The sequence below is a fragment of the Labeo rohita genome, chromosome 6 (genome assembly GCF_022985175.1).
Source record: "Labeo rohita strain BAU-BD-2019 chromosome 6, IGBB_LRoh.1.0, whole genome shotgun sequence".
NCBI classification, from domain to species: domain Eukaryota; kingdom Metazoa; phylum Chordata; class Actinopteri; order Cypriniformes; family Cyprinidae; genus Labeo; species Labeo rohita.
Genome location: NC_066874.1, coordinates 7612186 through 7634342, shown reverse-complemented (window position 1 = coordinate 7634342; position 22157 = coordinate 7612186). Strand labels below are relative to the sequence as shown.

General features: G+C 38.2%; 2 protein-coding genes across 2 annotated transcripts in view; one reads left to right on the top strand and one right to left on the bottom strand.

The window, feature by feature from the left end:
• Positions 1-310: 310 nt before the first annotated feature.
• b3galt1a (UDP-Gal:betaGlcNAc beta 1,3-galactosyltransferase, polypeptide 1a) lies at positions 311-17517 on the top strand. Its single transcript, XM_051112348.1, has 2 exons — positions 311-439; positions 12806-17517. Exon 2 carries the CDS (start codon positions 13597-13599, stop codon positions 14584-14586), a length of 990 nt encoding a protein of 329 aa, XP_050968305.1. The 5' UTR covers positions 311-439; positions 12806-13596; the 3' UTR covers positions 14587-17517.
• A 55-nt stretch (positions 17518-17572) lies between these two features.
• Positions 17573-22157, bottom strand: part of atp7b (ATPase copper transporting beta) — a 30448-nt gene continuing 25863 nt past the window's right edge. Inside the window, 2 exon segments of the mRNA XM_051112346.1 lie at positions 17573-18623; positions 20300-20402. Of these exon segments, the coding sequence (XP_050968303.1) occupies positions 18404-18623; positions 20300-20402 (323 nt within the window). The 3' untranslated portion in view covers positions 17573-18403.

The window sequence follows — 22157 nt, the reverse complement described above, 5'->3', positions numbered from 1 at the left end:
ATTTTATATTTTACAAATTAACACATTTATATAAGACACAGTCCGATAGTTAGAACTGTTACTAAACTTCTGTTTTATTCATACACATTAACTATCGATATTTTTATGTGTTATGTATTTCATAATTTATAGTGAAATGAACTGAGTTATCAACCTTGCCTTGTCAAGAGCAGTCGTAATCCTGACCTGTGCTTTGTAGATAGAGGGTGCAGTATGAAGAGGAGAGTGTAGGTTGGTCAAGTGAGCAGCAGTAGGGGTAGGGGTGGTCTAGCACTGATTCGCTTCTGCGGGCGGGCTGCTGATTGGACAGCGTTCTATAACCCGCTGCAGCGCACCACCTCGCAACCATTCGACCGCTTGTTCCATACACCGTCCATTCGCATTGTGCTCTGGAGGAAACTGGCAGGATTTCACCAATGCGGATAATTCGACCATAAAGGTAGGTTCTCAACACACTGCCTCGTTGTAGTTTACCGAGTGTGTCGAGCATCTGCGTTTATAGAGCGTCCTGTTCTTTAAGGTGAGAGGAGCAGCGCTACAAAGAGTCGTGTGATGTTACGTTCGGGTTTTGGGGTAAATGGAGCGATGCATGAAGCATTCTTTGCGTATATCTGTTATCTGTTACCAGGAGACCCGCATACATCCGCTTTCATCCGTAAAACGTAAACACTGTGACACCATCGCTTAAAATATAGCTTATAGATGTTATAATATAAGGTTTAACTATGGTAATTTTAACATATATTCTTTTAAAAACGTAACTGTTATGTAAATCATTGGCATTCAATTCAAGAGACGAGTATGCTATTTTTTTCTGCAAGTAGCTATTCATTAGTTACTTGTACTAATATATTAAGTATTAGCCTGTTTATTCAATTGCTAGTCAACTGTCACTGGTAACAACTTGCAAATGTTGCCTTTGATATCAACTATACACTTCCTACTAGTATCTACTGCAGTTGTTGCTGTTTTCAGTTTTACTTGTAATTATTTATCAGCTAATATTACTACTTAATTTTTAGTTAGACTAAATCTTTGTTTTGTTAAATGGTAATGGCCATACCTTCTCATGAATAACAACTATTGGCTGTGTTTTTAAATCCAGTGTATCACATTCTTTTCATGTTCACTTAACATTGTTTTTACCCTTTAAAACAATCTCTGAATTTACCATTTCCTCCCTAAACATTAAAAATAATGTGCAGTATCATTGTCTTCCTTTATATTCCATCAACATGAACATATGATTTACTCTTATAGAAAAATTTTGTTTTTTGATGACTCTTTAAAGGGGTCATCGGATGCAAAGTTCACTTTTACATGTTTGAACATTAATGTGTGTTGGCAGTGTATGTACACATCTATCCTATTATGATAAAAATCCATGCAGTGTACATCTGTAAAAATAATATCCCCTTTTTTAAATCGAGCCATTCTCAGATGCCACTCCCATGATAGTTGATTGACATGAGCGTCAGACCTCAGACCCGCCTTAAATCAGCTGTAACAGTCCGACCTCCATTGTTTCGATGCCGGAGCAGGGATGTAAGTTAGACAAGAATATCTCCGATTGAGGTGTTGTGTTGCTGGATGTAATAATGAACATAGTGGTCGTCATTTACTCCGACATCTAAGCCGCTGAAGATGCAGTGGATTACGTTGTTTGTGAAGGGAATGCGCCTCCCGATCTACATATATCCGTCTATGTTCGCATGAATCATTCGTGATCCAGCTTCACTTACAGCAGAAGTGAGTATAACGTTTTTTTATGAATCTTTGCGATCGTCTTTCCTAATAACGCTTAGCGTTATTAGTTTAGTGGCTAAATGTGACTAAATGTGGCTAAAGTAAACAGGCTCGTCACTCCACAGACAGAAGAGAGGGGCGGGGTGAGCAGAGCTCATTATCATTTAAAGCAGCCTCGACCAGAACAGGATGATTTTTGCAGAGCTGATTTTGGCAAGGTAAAAGGGGTGTTGTTTTACACCACCATTGAGAATTTTTAACCAAAGTATATTATAGACTTTTCATTAAGACCCTAAAGAATCATATCAACTTAAATGGGCATCCGATGACCCCTTTAAAGGGATAGTTCACCCAAAACTGGAAAATCTGTCATCATTTATTTACCATTCAGTCTATTAGTCACCATTCAGTTTATACATTGTCTGTTGTATAAACAATACTGTAAAGACAATTTTGTGTGGTTACCCCCCTGATTGGAAAGGAGTTTTTTGTTTGACGCTAAGTACTTGATTTGGCGCTTTTTGATACGAGTACTGCTATGCATTATGTTTTGCAGTTTGAAAGAAGGCTCTCCTATGCATCTGACCTCGGTCTGTTACGTTTTGTTTGGTGGAGAGAGATTATTTTTTCATGAGGCGGTTGGCACCCTTATAATACCGTCAGCTATATTTTATGCCATGATTTGGGTGGTTGACATGCTTTGATTATGTTCTTTTGGGAATTAGTTCTGCTGAGCTAGCAATCACGCCCTCCTGCATAATCAGGAAACTTTTGAGGATGTTTTAAAGTTGTACTGTAGCTATTTTAAGCTTTCTTGTCCGTGATCCAACACATGACATTTCATAAGGTATCCAAGAGCATGCCTTAACATTGACTTTTCCATTAAATAGTTATGACCCTTAATAGCGCATGGCCTTCACCCTGAGGCCCTGACATAGCACATACTGTAGGTATGCTCCTAAGGTCTTGTATAATTGCACATTTATAGCACAGTGATGTGATTCATGCATTATTGAGAGTGTTACACTTTCTCCATGTTGACTGCAACACATCTGCTTATTGACTTACATGTATGTTTATCACTGTGTTTTTTGGTTCTCGTATAGTGATATTTCATAGTTATTGTGAAGTGAGAAGTATACATTCCCATTCATATTACTTTGCCCTGACTTTTTCATTCTGAGGAATGAGTTTACCGCAGCACTGGTAATATAATGTCATTGTATTAGTTTGTGTGTGTGTGTGTGTGTGTGTGTGTGTGTGCGCGTGTGATTTCTGTGTAAGTAGAGCAGCTTCTCCCAGAGCTAAGGGAGAACAAACCCACTTGCATACCAATCACATTTTCTTATTTAAGCATCTCTTATCCACATAAATATTTAAATAGTGGAGAGTGTCTTATTTCTGAAGTGCAGTTGAAACAATTCTGGTTTATTTCAAAGCAGTTATTAGACAAAACCCAACAGGCTACCATAAATGTAAAACACATTAATCAGTATTGAGACAGAATTAAACCATTTCTGACCTTGAAACGTTTGTCTTTGTTTATGTTTCATCACTTATCATTGATTTAAAATTTTAAACTTAAGCTTTGTGGAAATGTAAATGTGAATATGGCATTCAAACTAATTGACTCTAGGCTAATGGGTTCATTTCCTTTTTTTTATTCAAAATAGAATCGAGGATACTTTTTAAAATTCAGATTAATTTCCTGAATTTATGTTGATTTTGAACTGATGTGAAAAACAGGATGCAGAATTGTAATTCGATTTTTAAGGAAGCAGAATTAACAAGAGAATACAATTTAAAAGAATTAATTATTCATTATGAATTACAGAAAAATATGTTGTTACATTAAATTATAATAATTAATCAGTTTTGTTTGCAATACCACATGTAAATTTGATGTTTGCTATTTGATTTATGTACACTACCAGTCAGAAGATTTTTAAAACAATATTTAAATCATTATTTAAAACAGCTGAGTACATTTTTTTCAGGATTATTTGATTAATAGAAAGATCCAAAGATCAGCATTTATTTAAAATAAAAGGTTTTGTAACATTATACATTATACCATTCAAACGCTTTGAGTCAGTATTTTTTTTTATTTGGAAAGAAACTATAGAAATTAATACTTTTATTTAGCAAGGATGCTTTGAATTGATCAAAAGGCATTTATAATATTACAAAATATTTCTAATAAATATTTCTTTTTAAAGAAACCTGAAAAAAATCTACTCAGCTGTTTTAATCAATAATAATAAATGTTTTTAAGCAGCAAATCAGAATATTAGAATGATTTCTGAAGGATTGTGTGACTGGAGTAAAAATGCTAAACATTCAGCTTTGAAATCACAGGAATAAATTACATTTTAAAACATATTTAAAAAGGTTATTTTAAATAGTGAAATATTTAAAAAATACTGTTTTTGCTGTACTTGGGATTAAATAACTGCAGGCTTGGTGAGCAGAAGAAACTTTTTAAAAAGACATCAAATCTTACTGGTTAAAAACTTTTGACTGGTATGAAGTAGTCCTTATATAGCAGCTTGTTAGCTGCTTTCAAATTTACATTTTATGTATGACTGTGTGTAATTTATGCTGTAGAACTAAAAAAATATCATACGATAACCACAAGCCTGGTTTTATTCGTACTGTAAATGGACAACAGCCATTCTAAAATCCCACTGGAATTTCCTGTGGGAATCTATGGCAAATTAGCCTTCCAGTTTTGGCCTACAAATTGATGGCATGACTGTACAGCTCTATTACAATTAAACATCCTGTGGCGTGTGGCCAAATCAATTAAAATTCCAAATCATCAACTGAAATGAATAATCTTTGAAAGAGCATCTTTTTGTTTTGAAACAGCTGCATATTTTAGAAGGGTTTCAAGGCTATAATTTTGTTTTGAGTGAACAGTATAAGTGAATTTTAAAAAAACATGACAGTCATTGCTGTTGAAGCCAGTGCTCAGGAAGGATCATACATACACACACTGCCTCAAGATTTATCATTAGAGAGAAGCAGTGCCAGCCATCTGTTTATTGATCAGTAAATCACAGAAAGCCTTACGTTAGCAAACACAATTATACACATGACAAATATGCAGCCATTGAACCGAGAAATATGGTTTAGACTCTGGCAGACATTATTTACTTTTATGCATTACAGATTGAGTCAGTCAAAGACAGAGAAGAGAGCTAGACAACACTGACCATGACTGAGTTGTTTTAGTGTTCATTTTTCTCACTCGAATGGCAAAAACATTAAATGTCATGCTGAAGTAAGAAAGTAGAGTAAGTATAAAATGTATGAAAACTTATGAAAGTATTTTTATTTTTTATATATATGATTAAATATACAATATATTTACTGGAAAACAACAAAATACTGATGAAAACATTTTGTGCAGTGCATTTAGTGCAACAAAATTAAGTTATAGTCACAGTAATGGTCAGTGAAAGCATCATGATAGCATTTCCACACACACGCGTATCTTTCTCTAATTAAATCTATTGTGAATCAAATTATATTACATCTGCCAGACTAAAACATAATCCTCATCCATCAGCCTGTCCTGTTATTTGCCAGTAACATGTGTCTGAATGTCAATGTCCAGTTAGTATAGTTACTAACAATTAGTTATGTAAAGACCATAAAATATATCCAAATGTATATATAGCTATGATCACAATGTATGTATCTCTTCAGTTTCTCTCCTGGTGTTTGATCTTCTTTGCATGTTCACATTGCAAAGACTGGGTCGGAACGTCTGCAGCGATGTAGGATGATTTTGAGATTTTTGAAGTTGAGGGAGAAAATACGATAGGAGTTTTTCGACATACCCTAACTGTCTTGAGCCAGAATACACAAGAGTTCAGGGAGAGAAAGGCAAGACGAGCATTTGAGATTAAAGGGTATTAAAATTATATATTTTTTAAATGAAAATAACAGATCGTTTCGCTAGATAAGACTCTTCTTTCTCGGCTGGGATCGTTTACAGCCGCATTTAAACTGCTTTTTGGGAGTTCAAAATCGGGGCACCATACCAGTCCATTATATGGAGAAAAATGCTGAAATGTTTTCCTCAAAACACATAATTTCTTTACGACTGAAGAAAGGAAGACATGAACATCTTGAATGACAAGGGGGTGAGTACATTAGTTGTGAATCTTTGTTTTGGAGGTGGACCTCTCCTTTAAAGAGACAGTTCTCCCAAAAATGAAAATTCTGGAAACAATTATTCACTCTTTTTATGCAATTCTAACCACCCAGGGCTGTTTGTACCATGGATCACAAAGTAGATATTTTTGAAAAATATCTTGTCCAGTCATTTCCATCCATAATTTATTTTGATGAATAAAAATGTGGATTTGGGCAGTTGTGCTCTAAAATGACAAAAAAAAAAAATCATAAAAGTAGACAATGTAACTAGATACCAAGTCATAGAAAAGGTATTTCAAGAAGCACTTGAAAGTAATAGTCATACTGTGTATGGGTTTAGAACGACATTAGGGTGAGTAAATGATGATAGAATTTTCAGTTTTGGCTGAACTATCCCTTTAAGGGTGAAGGAGAGAGAAATGAGCTGTAGATGAGGAGACACATATATATTGTGGTCTTAGAAGCTATAAAACAATCCTGAATAGCTTTCCTTTTTTTTAGGTTAATGACCCAGAAACAATTTCATGCATATGCAAATTTACTGTTTCATACATTCATAAAAGTGATGCCCTACTTTGTTTTGCCAATGTGCAATGCTGAAGTTTAATCACTGCACTCAGAACTGTTTGACTGGATGCCCCATGGCAACAGCAGAGTATCCCACGGCAACCAAAGACAAATTCTGTATTCCGAAAAGCAAAATGGTGCCATCACTTGGATACATAGGCTGCGTCCGAAAGCCTAGTCAGCTGACTTGCTGCCTCGCTGCCCTATCAGACAGTGACTCTGAACGCTGCAAAGGCAACTCCAGAAACAGTTTGGGACAGACTTCAGAGGCAGCGTAAGGTGAAGTCGTTGCTAGGTTAAACAGTTAAACAGTTATGTATAAATGATTTAATAATATATAAAGACCTCAATGTCATTACCCACCGAAGGTCTGTGCGTCAGAAAAGTTGGCAGAGAATGACATTTTTTGCTTAAAAAATAAAAGCACTGTTGCAAGTATTATTGCAGAACAGGTCATTGTTATTAGTGGCTGTTTCGTTATTATTGGCAGTATATTGTAAATGTTATTCTTATTTATTACTCATTTGAACCCTTTTTATATTTTTGTAAAATACTATTATTACAAACAATTTTATTTATTATGCTTTTTACACTATTACTATTAATAAAGTAAAGTAAATCATGGTAATGATCTCATCTATTATATAAAGTAACAAGTTTCATCAGAATATCCTTATTTCTATAGCCGATATGACGCATCTGAGCGATAATTACCAAACAAAAGACTGGAGCAGCAAGATGGAGGTTGCATATGACTGTGACTGACAAATCGAGTGAAAGTTTGTAGGCGTGCATGTGTGTGTATGTGAATATGCATAAAACACACACACTTTTATTCCAGGGGGAAAAAATATATAATATGTAATATCATTGCAGAGCTTGTTCTTTAGCTTCCATACTGTGGCATTTGCAGTATTTGCATGTTTCTGACCTTTTTAAAGGAAAGGAAAGAGAGACTGCTGTTGATCTGAAGCAAAGATGAGGGAATCAAGATAAAGAATAGTTTATGTTTGTATAATGGAGACCCTTGCTTACCGTTTTATTTTTAGGACCAAAAAAAAAAAACATCATTCTTAGTCTTAACCAATCTCTGCGTTTCAATTCTACCGTCTTTCCCCCAGGATCCTCTGCTATTTCTACCTACATTTTACATTGCCCTTTGAGACCTATACTCTATTCATTTACTTACTGCTTGTTTTCAAAAAAAAAAAAAACTTTGTTCTTTTTGTAAGGCCTCTAACACTATCTTGCTTCTGTTATTCTGTTTTCTTTTTATGTATTATATAATTTTACAAAAACCCTTGCTATGTATACTGCGTTAGGCTAACTGAGATTTGTCATAGCACTTGCATGTTATTGCTGTTTTGTTGATTTTGATTGCTTCCATTGTCCTCTTTTGTAAGTCGCTTTGGATAAAAACGTCTGCTGAATGTCTAAATGTAAATGTACATTTGACACACCTATTAATACACGTTAACAATGCATATTGTGACGAGTCGACTGCCTCCCCCCCTTATTGTCAGCTGCACCCCGTCGGTAATCGCCGCCCTTCACCAGGCTCCCGACGGGAGTGGGCGTGTGGGAGGAGGAGGGGCGCCGAAACATCCAGGTCTGGCGGCGTGTGATGAGGCACACCTGATGTGAATGAAGCCTCATCACCGCCGCTGTTAAAATGCCGAGCGCGCCTCTCCTCAGGAGACCGGTCTCTTCCCCGTGCATGCACGCTGGTGTCCTCGTGGGTCCAGGAAGGGGTGAAGAGGGAACCAGCGCCGCAGGACGAGTTGCCGGACCCCGCGGGTCCGGATGAGGACCGCACCCGTAACGGCTGACGGGCCAGGATGCCGGGCCGTGTTATCCCCCAGAAGCGCCGCGTAGGTGGAGGAGGACGATGCCGCTAGAGAAGCCGCCGCCCCTCGCACCCCGGACCTGAGCGGGGAGCGCGTGCGGCCGCCGGACTCCGCCCCTTACCTGGACCCTTCCCTTTTGGAACACTACCCCTCCTTCACGGAACCCCGTCACTTCGAGGACACCAGATCCCCTTTTGTTTTGGACACTTTTTCCCCCTTTTTGGACACTTTGTTTTATTGTTTAATAAAAGCCTCTCCGAGGCCTGACGTCACGCCCACTGTGTCTGTCGCTTTGCTCCGCCCCCGTGACAAGTGGTGGAGAATGCGGGCATGGGCGGAGCTTAGGCAGCGCAGTGGGAATCACCTGGTGACGTCATCCCCTCTCGCTCGCAAAAGAAGTCAATGGAGATTCGGACCCGGAGGACGGAGAGACGACGGTGACGGCCTCCCAGCCGCTAAAGGGGTAAGTGACTTGTTTCATTTAATATCACTTACCCTGCGGTTGGTTGAGGCTGTCGACTAAATTCCGGTTTCTCTGTCCCGGTCCGGTGGCGTTGCGAGAGGGAGTCGCCCGGAGAGGAATCCCCGCCCACTCCGACCGCTGGAGCCTGGTTGAGGAAGGTAGCACTCCTGCGTGGGCGGCGACCGGATGACGGGGATGTCGCTGGGGGGGAATGTGACGAGTCGACTGCCTCCCCCTTATTGTCAGCTGCACCCCGTCGGTAATCGCCGCCCTTCACCAGGCTCCCGACGGGAGTGGGCGTGTGGGAGGAGGAGGGGCGCCGAAACATCCAGGTCTGGCGGCGTGTGATGAGGCACACCTGATGTGAATGAAGCCTCATCACCGCCGCTGTTAAAATGCCGAGCGCGCCTCTCCTCAGGAGACCGGTCTCTTCCCCGTGCATGCACGCTGGTGTCCTCGTGGGTCCAGGAAGGGGTGAAGAGGGAACCAGCGCCGCAGGACGAGTTGCCGGACCCCGCGGGTCCGGATGAGGACCGCACCCGTAACGGCTGACGGGCCAGGATGCCGGGCCGTGTTATCCCCCAGAAGCGCCGCGTAGGTGGAGGAGGACGATGCCGCTAGAGAAGCCGCCGCCCCTCGCACCCCGGACCTGCGGGGAGCGCGTGCGGCCGCCGGACTCCGCCCCTTACCTGGACCCTTCCCTTTTGGAACACTACCCCTCCTTCACGGAACCCCGTCACTTCGAGGACACCAGATCCCCCTTTTGTTTTGGACACTTTTTCCCCCTTTTTGGACACTTTGTTTTATTGTTTAATAAAAGCCTCTCCGAGGCCTGACGTCACGCCCACTGTGTCTGTCGCTTTGCTCCGCCCCCGTGACAATATATATACTGTGTGTGTGTGTATATATATATATATATATATATATATATATATATATATATATATATATATATATATATATATATATATATATATATATATATATATATATATATATACACACACTGGCGTTCAAAAGTTTGGGATCATTAAGAGTTGTAATTTTTTTTGAAGATGTTTCTTATGCTCATCAAGGCTGCATTTATTTGATTTATTGTGAAATGTTATTTCAATGCAAAATAACTGTTTACTGTGTGAATATATTTTAAAATGTGATTTATTCCTGTGATGCAAAGCTGAATTTTCAGCATCATTACTCCAGTCTTCAGTGTCACATGATCCTTCAGAAATCATTATAATATACTGATTTATTATCAATGTTGAAAAAACCTGAACCTGTGATACTTTTTTGAGGATATAAAAAGTTAATAAAAAGTTAAAAAGAACAGCATTTATTTAAAACAGAATCCTTTGTAACAACATAAACTACCATTTGAAAGTTTGTGGTCAGTAATTTTTTTTAGACAAAATTAATACTTTTGAATAAATGCTGTTCTTTTAAACTTTTTATTCATCAAAGAATCCTGAAAAAAGTATTGCAAGAATGATTTCTGAAGGATCATGTGACACTGAAGACTGGAGTAATGGCTGATGAAAATTAAGCTTTGAATCACAGGAATAAATTATATTTTAAAATATAGTAAAACAGAAAACCATTATTTTAAACTGTAATAATATTTCCCAATATTACTGCTTTTTCTGTGTTTTTGATCAAGTAAAACAGCCTTCATGACCATAAGAGTCTTAATATAAATAAAAATGGCTAATTCTTAATATGAACTTAACATAAACATCCCAAACTTTGGGGTCAGTACATTTTTTAATGCTTTTATTCATCAGTTATATGTTAAATTGATAAAAAGTGATAGTAAAGACTTGTTACAAAAGATTTATAATTTGAATACATTTTATTCTTATACAGTACAAATGCTACATATATACAGTACAAGAAGTCTCTTCACCAAGGCTGCATGTATTTAAACAAAAATACAATAAAACTTTAATATTTAAAAACATTATTACAATTTATTTGACTTTTAATAACAATGTATAATAACTATTTTCTATTTTAATATACATGGACATTGCTTAGTCAATTTTAATCCAAAGTGATTTACATTGCATTGAAGGTGTACCACGTTTTAAATATTAGACAAAATATTTTAGTCATTGACATTGCTATCAATAGCTATTCAAACTGTCACAAGGGAAAAGAAACACTTTTGTTAATTGTTGGAAGCTGGTAACGGCATGGAAGTTGATAATGTTTACGTGGCCAGATATCAGATTATATAAATAATAACTGTACACTCTAAAAAATGCTGGGTTAAAACCCAGCAACTGGGTTGTTTTGACCCAGCTGTTGCGTTAAGTGTTTAAATGTTTAACCCAACCTTCTGGGTAATTTTATTTAACTTAGGCATTGCTTAAAAAATACTGTATTTCTTGCTTAAAATAGGTTAGAAATTAACATTTATTAATAAGTTGAATAAATAATTAAATGCTAAACATTTTCAAATTGCTTATTAATAAACGCTCACCCTGATTATTGCTGATGCTTCAAGTAATTATGTGTCTTATTTTTCATTTTTAACCATATAGTAATTTTGAAACAACAGTTGAGATAAAAAATACTACTCGGTTGGGTTAAACATTTAATCCAACCGCTGGGTCAACACAACCCAGTCGGGTTTGTCCATGTTTTATCCAGTGCTGGGTTGCATTTAACCCAGCATTTTTTAAGTGTAGTATAACTGAAAAATGACAAAAACTGTATAGGCATTAATAAAACATTTGAACTAAAATGTAAATAAAAACTAAATATTATTTAAAAAATATAAAACACCCCTGGCAAAGTGTGGTTTTGGATGATATCAGCATAAATCCGTATTTTTTGGTGCAAATACATTAAAGTAACTTGACATTATCATTGAAGACCAGCAATAATAATTTTCATTTTGATTACATAATAATAGCAATATATACATGTCAAAGTCAGACATGCCCCTTTGCCAGCTGTGATAAACTTGGCCCAGGTTTTTAAAAGTTTTTGGGTCAGCACACCTTAATCGCTTCAGCAACTGTTTGCCAATTAAGTTTAGAATACAACGAATTTAGGCCCAGATTATGCAGAGCTGTAATAGCTGCTAATGGATATTTTGATGAATCGAAAATGTAAGTTTTTTCTATGTATAAACTGTTGATGTAATAAAATGTTTTCATAGTTTGTGTTGTCCCTTGTCAGTGCAAAATTATCACAAATTAAAATGGATTCATGCCAATATTGTCCAAAATCCCACATTTCTAGGGTGTTTCCAAACTTTTGGAGGGCAGTAATATTATGATATTATGGTTATGTCTGGTCTGTTATGTATTAAAGATGCTTTTTACTGACTCATACAGAAAACACAGCAGTGCCTCAGTCACTCCTGTATCTAACTAAGGTTAATAGAGGTTCATAGAAACAATACAATACCGACACCCCAGAAAAAAGGCATGAGTCACTTTTCTCTCCCAAGTGAGGTTCTGAAGGAGCTGAGGGGCCCACAAATCGCCTCTGGCTTTGCTGTTGGAAACGTTCCCAGACAATTGCTGCTGATGTTGTTTGTTTGCCGTCTTTTGTGTCTTCAGGTGCAAAAATTCTGCTGAAGTGCTATTTTATAATAGAGACAGATAGATCCTTTCACCAGGTCTTCCTTTAGTTTACACTCCCACCCGTAATACTACCACCATCTGTTTATGTGTATTTTCGGTTTGTGGGGGATTCAGTGTTCTATGAAGTATTCTTTTATGTATATGTATGTTTATGCTATGTTTTGTGTGCTGCAGCGTATGCATATAAACACATAAGAGATGCTAAATTTCTACTTGCATACTTTTTTTTTTGCGCTTACTGTATTTGTTTGTCAGTGTAATAATTCAGATGCAATACAGTAACTGGAGAACCCAACATGCTGAGAGGGCTAAATATAGAATAATGATCATGAGAAATCAGTACAGCATTTGTGTGTGTTACACTACACGCAACATTCAAAAGCACTTTACATCTGTATTGTTCTGTTTTTCTATTTTAGATCCGCATACAGCCTAAAAACGGGATCTTTGAAGAAAACAAACACCCCCTCATATGCGAAGAGCACATCTCGGGTTTCTGTGACCTACAGACGAAGAGACATCCTGCAGCACCTGAACTGAGAAGCATTTCTGTCCACTCCATCCTATATGCTTTATTAATGATGTCGGAACAGACGCAATGCAGTGATGACCTACAGTGATAGAAGGTCAATCATTGGAAAGTGGATGCAAATCTCAGCACAATCGGAAGAGTACAGAAGCTTCTAGAAACAGCTAGAACAGTGGTTCTCAACTATTTTGACTCATTGTCAGCAGTTTTCAATGCTTAAGGTAGGATATTTCTGCTGTAAGATTGCTCGTAAACAAATTGGGAAACAAGCAGAAATAGTAAAATGAGGGGAAAAAGAAATATGATTTCTTGATTTCATGTATTTTAAGCATTTTAATAAAATGTTAATGTATTAACAAAATTATTAATATCAGTTGAATAAATCATATTCAACAGAATACTTTTAAGTCATCCTGTGGCCCCCTTGTGGGCCCTAGTGGGATTGCCTGGTTGAGAACATCTGATCTAGAATGTGAATAATGTGAGTAAAGGAGGCCATGAGGAAAATGTTCCGTAACGTTTGTGTTTCTAGAAAGAACGCTTCTGAACACAATTAAACCAGCACTGACATCAAAAGATGGATGGTTTGTGCTTAACTAAGCGATGTTTTCCAAATAACTACACGTGATTGGCCAGTGGGCTGTACGTGTGTGATTGACAGGTGATCCAGCCACTGACGAGATGCCTTCAAAGGTGTCATGCCTGTATTTGCTGACTGTGGTCTGCTGGGCCAGTGCGCTGTGGTATTTCAGTGGCTCTCGGCCCTCAACCACCTACGTGGGTCATATGACCTTCACCCCTCGCAAACCGCTCCCGAGACTCTCGAAGAACGACTCGTTCAGCAACATCCGAACGCGCACTCTCAACCCTCACAATTTCAAGTTCCTCATCAACGAGCCCAACAAATGCGAAAGCATAACACCCTTCCTTGTCCTCCTCATCAGCACCAACCACAAGGAGTTTGACGCCCGCCAGGCGATCCGGGAGACGTGGGGAGATGAAAACACATTCGGCGATGTTCGCATTTTGACGCTGTTCCTTCTTGGGTACAGCCCTGAACCTGTCCTCAACCAGATGGTGGAACAAGAAAGCCAGATCTTCCATGACATCCTAGTGGAGGACTTTGTGGATTCCTACCACAATTTGACTCTGAAGACTCTCATGGGTATGCGATGGGTGTCCTTGTTTTGTCCCAACACGCAGTACGTCATGAAAACAGACAGTGATATTTTTGTCAACATGGACAATTTAGTATTTAACCTGCTGAGACCCAACTCCAAACCAAGGCGGCGCTTTTTCACAGGGCATGTGATAAACGGTGGACCCATACGTGATGTTCACAGTAAGTGGTTCATGCCCAGAGAGCTTTACCCTGATAGCAGGTACCCACCGTTTTGCTCTGGTACTGGATACGTCTTTTCCGGAGACATTGCAGAGCTGGTTTATAAGACCTCCCTCCATACGAGACTCCTACATTTGGAGGATGTGTACGTGGGAATGTGCCTGCGGAAACTAGGCATTCAGCCTTTCCAGAACAGTGGATTCAATCACTGGAAAATGACCTACAGTCTTTGCCGCTACCGAAAAGTCTTGACTGTACATCAGATCTCACCAGAGGAGATATTAAGAATATGGAACGATATGTCTAATAAGAAACATCTCAAATGCTAGCGAATGTGAGGTGGTTGCGGAATAATGTGATATTGAAAACATGGTTATTTACTGGTATTAACAGGACTGGCCTGGTGCAGCAATACAGTCTGTATACGTGCAACACAGAATACACTAATAAAGCCGATGTCAGTCTGTAGAGCAGTGGTTCCCAGCCACGTTCCTGGAGGCCCCCCAACGCTGCATGTTTTCCATGTCTCCTTAATCAAACACACCTGATTTCTGATCATCAGATCATTAGTAGAGACTCCAAGGCCTGAAATGGGTGTGTCAGACAAAGGAGAGATACATAATGTGCAGTGTTGGGAGGCCTCCAGGAACATGGTTGGGAACCACTGCTGTTGAACAACATGCGCAGGGACAAACTGGATTCACAAGGTATTTCCAATGGTTATAAAATGGTGTTTTTGGCCTTACATATTTACATTATTCATATACCAGGCCGCTGTGAAATGCTTTATATTAATAATGCCAACTTTCAAATGAACACCATATTATGAGAAATAGCAGTGCAGTATTTACTATTCCAGATGTCTGCTATAAACTACATTTATTCTACATTTATTCTACATTTACATCTCTCTTTAAATGAATGATAACTAGAATAACCCATGAGAATGCATATTTATGTGTAGTTCAAGCCTTTGCAAAGCAGTAGAGCTCAGTTTCATAACTGTGGGTAGGAAAATTTAGCTTTTTAGGTTACAATTATATAATGAATGCAGAAATAGATGGTGTACACACACACACACACTTTAAAGAGTTAGTTCACCCAAAAATGAAAACTAGCCTATAGTTTACTCACCCTCCAGGCATCATAGGTGTACATGACTTGAGTCTTTCAGACGAATCCAGTTGGAGTTATATCAATAATCATCCTGGCATTTCCAAGTTTTATCATTGCATAGATGGGGGTTTCTCTTCGCCAGTCCAAATAAAATGCATCCATCCATCCGTGAATAAAGGCCTCCTGTAGCAAATTGATGCATTTTTGTAGGAAAAATATCCATGTTTTCACGTTACGTCATCAATCTGGAAGTTGGTGATTGCAGCGGCATTGAGTGTAAACAATGCCACTGAACCAAACGGAACTCACGTACAGGCTTGGCGAAAAAATGAAGAAACGGAAGTAATTCATTATGTCAGGATAAGAAATAGAAGGAAGAACTATCGGATCATCAGCCTGCGACAACGGGGGCAGATCGTATGGATGTTTATCACCTATTACAAAGCTGGACAATATGGACTGCCATGTGGCCTTTGCAAGTTGTACATTTACTGCACTGCATTCGTGTTCCAAAATGTCATTTGTGTGGAAATATTACCTTGTTATTATATTTAGTCTGTAAAAGGCCATTAACAGCTGAAGACGGACATAACGGGAGAAAATACTATAGCAGGCAGATCACTCTCACTGTTCACAATGCACGAAATATTGGAAGAAACCCATAATAATGAATTAGGGGTAGGAGTTTTTATGAATGTGTCTCTGAGGGGAACTGTCTTTTTTTCAGAAAAGTTTACATGGCATCTTTTCATCTAGCAGCTGTATAACGCGTTATAAACCCGCATAGCGAAACTTTGTGTACAGCAGTAACCAAGGAAACACTATGGCTGCTTAGCCTTGAGCCCTGTATTAACTTTAGTTTGTCAAAATAAAACGACCTTTCCTGCTTACTAAGTCCTTCTCTATATGATTTAGCAGCTTCCACACATTTTCCGTGGTTTAGACAGCAAAAATTAGTAGAGCAAGGTCTTCAGTGGTACACTAACCATGCAATCAATGCTTCTGTTTACATATGAGTATCGCCGCAATGGCCGCGCATCCGGGTAACTGACCAGAATGTGACGTCGGTGCAAACCCTCTATTTAAAACGGAAGAGCTGGTCGTACCCGGAAGCAGCGCCAGGTGGACGGCGTCGCGCATGCACTGCGCAGATTTAGAAGATTTCGATATACAAAAGAAACTTTGCTTCCTTTCCTCCTGTAAACAAACGTTGGTTTTCACGAGACACACCAACGCATGCGGAACGCCGTCGTCCTACTTCATCCACCCGGTGCTGCGTCGGGGTACGACCAGCTGGCACAAGCTAGATTAAAGTGATTATTACGTTTTAGATATGGATATTGTTCTTACAAAAACACACCGATTCGCTACAGGAGGCCTTTATTTACCCCCTGGAGCCGTGTGAGGCACTTTTTATTTTGGATGGATACATTTTATTGGACTTGTTTTGGACTGATGAAGTGAAACACCTGCCCATGCAGTGATAGAGCTTGGAAATGCCAGGATAATTTTTAATACAACTCCAATTGGATTCGTCTTAAAGAAGGAAGTAATATACACCTAGGATGTCTGGAGGGTGAGTAAATTATGAGCTAATTTTCATTTTTGGGTGAACCCTTTAATTCTGCATGCAGTACTTACATTTTTTTGTAAAGGGGTTGTATTGTTTTTTGTATTATTATTATTTAAATTGTATATTTTGTTATATTGTTTTTTATATAATTGATTTTGTAAATATTTACTTCATTTTTTTGCACCTAAATTTAGTTTGTGACTATTTTCCAATCTCTTAAACTTTTAAAATCTGAAAGTTACAATATTTTTCATAGTATAATTAACGTTTTATTAAAAAAAAAAATGAACATTTAATTTCTCATGATGACCTCTTTTACATAAGGAGCTATGCAAAATACTCCAAGCAATCTGGCTAAATTTGAGAAACATGCTTAAACCAATCGCCCGAGCATAATGTAACCCCATAATATAACTGGAACAAAAAAGTCAATTTTTCACTTTTACAAATAATAGGTACTTTGTATTTTTGACGACCATCTTGAGTGATGCAGTGTGTGCTGCATTACTGTACATTTAGCCATTTGATTGTACTGCTGATGGATGAATGAAACAGGACGGGGATTAAATCTGTCCTGTGTTGTAATTATGTAACACAAATGACATATAGCACATATGACAAGGCCATGCTGGGACCATGCACTTTATTTTGTATCTGAAAACTCATAGACAGGCTCGTTTTACACTGCTAACTGTATACTAAATAAACATATTCACTTTTTTAAGCAAAAGTGTCACTAAAGGTTTTATATACAAACGGTCAGATTGTATGAATCTTCTGTTGGATCAAAGGCGATTCAGTTTCCACAAACTCTACTGTTAAACTGTTCAACGTTACTGACACCTGTTGGCCAAGAAATGCCAAATCAACCTTCTACGGTAGGTACAAAACGATCCATCCATCTATTAATTCTCCAAACCACAAGAGAGCAATGTCAAGTTTTCTGTTAGAAATTGTTGGCACAGTTTTACCAATATTTGGTTGCTTTCTGCATTCTTTATTGGACACTGGCTTCTAAATTCTGCCATGAGAAAAAAAGGTAAGTTTCACGTAAAGAAAACAAGCAATACATACATTTTTATGACCATTTTAGTACAAAACTGCTTTTACATGTATGATCATCATTTACATTGCCCTCCTCCAGTGCAATAAAGAAAGTATGATTATGTTGCTAAACTCTGATAAAAATACAGCAGACAACTTTAAAGAGTAAAACTGGTAGCAGAAAAAATGGAATCACAGTGAATCAACATAACCCCTTCCTTGAATATGCAACAGGAAATCTGTCACCCTTAATGCCATGGTTTCCTATTAAAACAGCAGTAGTTAAAACCTATAATTGTAAAATGATATAAAATGATACATTCATAAACTTGTATATGTATTCCTCACAGCTGTTGTTCCATGATAGCATATTTCCAGTCAACTGTCATCAAGTTTGCTCATGTCTAGTTGCTTTATACAATGTCCCTTTCTGAGGTGCTGTATGGCTTTGTTGTGGAGGGGTAGGAGGAGTTTGATTTCAGGGAGGAGGAGCTTGAGGCTGAACGGCTTCGCCTGTCCAAGCTGCAGCGAGGGCTTTCTGCTCCTACATGGGTACTGACCTGAGACGGACTGAGACTGAGCCTATTATTCAGAGCTCTGGACTCATATTCTTCTACTGATGTCTTCTTGTAGCTAAAAAAGAGAGAGGGAAAGATATTTACAGTGTCTAATCATCATGGAAAAGCTAATAAGAAAGATGAAGACCTCTGTTTCAGAACCTCTAGAGCAGAACATGGGCAACAACTCTCCAAGACAGTATCCTCGTGTCATAAGTTACAGTATTTGAAGTAGCGTTCATCATGGGAAGTGCATAGATGTTTCCATTCCACTTACACTTTTAAAAATAAAGGTTCCAAAAGGGTGTTTTTGCAGTGATGACATAGAAGAACCATTTGTGGTTCACCAAAGAACGTTTGAGTGAACAGTTCCTAAAAGAACCATTTTGTGGAACATTTTAAAAATCAAAAGAAGCTTTTTCGACTACGAAGAACCTTTTCTGCATTTGAAAGGTTCCAAAGATTCCACTAATGCCAATAAAGAACGTTTATTTTTAAGAGTGTAGTTTTCAATGCAGAGGTAAGCTATTTCCTGTGAATGTGTGAAACGTCTGATTCATCAACCACTATAACTAAATAACTAGAAGAGTAATGAAGTTAAGTAAATGGTGAAACTGTTTCAAATAGACCAATGCAGTGTTTACAAACAGTAATGTTTTTTGTGGGCGGAGCCTATCTAGTGGCGGAAAATGGCCGTTTTCAAGTAGCAGTCTATGAAAGCCACGGAATTAAACAATTAAAAAGGTAAATTTGAATTTATATTTCAAAATTCTGATTTTATTCTCGCAAATCCAAGATTATATCTCACAGTTCTGATAAGAAAAATCAACTTGCTAGGCACAGAATCATGTTTATATGCCACACTTCTGACTTTTTTCCCCCCTCAGAATTGACAAACTCGCTATTGTTGAGTTCTGTCGAGTTATAAAGTCTAAAATACGAGATAAAAGTCAGAACTGTGAGATAAAATAGGTAATTGTTAAATGTTATAGGTTTAAAATAATATTTCATGATGTAAATGTAGAGCTAATATAAGATGTTTCCTATGAAATGTATATGTGAATATTATGTAGACCTATTGTTTAAATCAAATTTATGCTTTAAAAGTAGAGTAGGAATAATCATAGCAGGTTTCATCCATAGTCTGTCCGTTTAATCATCTGCGTTTAGCTTCAAGTGGTGTCTTTGATGACCATATTCTACTGTATAAAAATGATTTGCATTCAGGATCTAAAATCCAAAGGCACAAATATACATTTTACCTCTTATTCAGTGGATTTTACCCATTTCACTGCACTTGTTTTTCTGCCACCACAATGCATGTGCAGCTGCAAGTGACGTAACTGTGACGTCTACTCCAAATTGATCTATACACCCAGTGATTATACTATGCTACTTAAAAAAATATATATATTATAAATACCATTTTGCAACATCAACCAGCATAACAGACTGATCTTGTACATCTAAAAAGCTAGCCAGCTGAGACTGGAAGTCTTGCACACTTAGGTTTGATATAAGGTGGAAAAATTCTGGTGTTAGCATGTTGCTAAGATAACTCCTGTAATCCATCTTTTGTGTGAGTGTTTTGTGCTGCTATTTTCTGCATCTTATATAGCAGTATTATTTCCTGCCCACTGCTTGTGTCGGGACTCCTGTGATGGCAGGACTATACTGGGCTATGAAGTGTTCACTGATGCGTGTGTGTAGAATTCGAAGACTTCATCACAGTGTAGTTTAGTGTGCACTCACCACCGCAGAAGTAGAGAGGAGAGCACAACTGAGACAGATGAAGCTGCCATCGCAGCAGAGCCCATCCACGGCAGCAGCACCAGCCCAACTGGCATGAAAACACCTGAAAATCAGTAAACCCAAAACCAGTAAATCACATCCATCTATTACAGAATGTAGGGCTGTCGCGATATTGAAGACCATAACCGCAGAAGAATGCAACAACCGCGATACTTGTGTTTTCTTTTTTTGTAAGGTTATACCCTTCTCGTTTTACACTTCGTGCATGTGTACTGAATATTAAATAAGTTAGTAATGATAACATAACGTGCACCATGCTGATTTGTACAGAGGCTCAGTAGATTTGCACTTAAAGGAAAAGTCCACTTCCAGAACAACAATTTACAAATAATGTACTCACCCCCTTGTCATCCAAGATGTTCATGTCTTGCTTTCTTCAGTCACGAAGAAATTGTTTTTTGAGGAAAAAATTTTAGCACTTTTCTCCATATAATGGACTGATATGGTGCCCCGATTTTGAACTTCCAAAATGCAATTTAAATGCAGCTTCAAATGTTCCCAGCCGAGAAAGAAGGGTCTTATGTAGCGTGATGATCGGTTATTTTAATAAAATAATACAAATTATATACTTTTTAATGCCAAACGTCTTGTCTTACTCTGCTTTTTGTTCCGGTTCATGACAGTTAAAGTATGTCGAAAAAATCCCATCTCATGTTCTCCCTCAACTTCGAAATCGCCCTATATCGCTGTTTTACCTTTTTTGTTAAGGGTGTTTGATCTTCTTTGCATGTTCACTTTGCAAAGACTGGGTCGGTACTTCTGCAGCAATGTAGGATGACTTTTGATTGATTGAATGATTTTTGAAGTTGAGGGAGAAAATATGATTGGAGTTTGAATGAATGAAATTATGAAATTGTGAAATTATTATTTGAATGAAGTTATGAAATTAACCGATCATTTTGCTAGATAAGACCCTTCTTCCTTGGCTGGGATCATTTACAACCGCATTTGGGATGGTTTGAAGCCACATTTAAACTGCCTTTTGGAAGTTAAAAATCGGGGCACCATATCAGTCCATTATATGAAGAAAAATGCAGAAATGTTTTCCTCAAAAAACATAGTTTCTTTGCGACTGAAGAAAGAAAGACATAAACATCTTGGATGACAAGGTGGTGAGTACATTATATGTGAATCTTTGTTTTGGAAGTGGACTTCTCCTTTAACTGTCAGGGTTCTGTCACTTCGGTCTAGGTTTCTTGTGATTTTTGTGACAGAGCCCTGGCACTCCCATCATGTCTTGCTTTCATGTTGTCTGCGTGCCTTGTTTCTTGTTGGAGCATGGTGTTCGGATCCCGCCACTCATGTCTTGAGTTTCGGTTTCGTGGCGGGGTTCGGACACTCATGCTCCATGTTCCGTCTTATTATGGGAGCATGCGGTTTCGAGCTTGCTCGGTCTGTATGCTCTTCTGTCCACGTGATTTTTGTGTTGTCTTGTGCTGGTTTTGCACGCAGCTCAAGTTTTTGGCTGCGTGCTGTTATGTTATGTCTTGTAATGTGTAGCACGCAGCTGGTTTTTCGCTGGCTGCGTGCTTTCATGTCGTGTGTTGTGTGAACACGCAGCTTATGAGCTTTCTCATTAGCTGCGTGTTTGTCTTGTTTTGCGCATGGCCGGTAAATTGTTTTGCTAGCCATGTGCTCGTGTTTTTGTTTTTGTGTGAGCACATGGCTTTTGTTCTGTTTTCATGTGCCATGTGCTCTCATGTCAATTTGTCTTGACCCCACCCATCTTGTTTCCTGATAATTGGTTAAATTGCCCCACCTGTGTTTTCCTCATTTCCTGCCTCGTTTGCTCTCTATT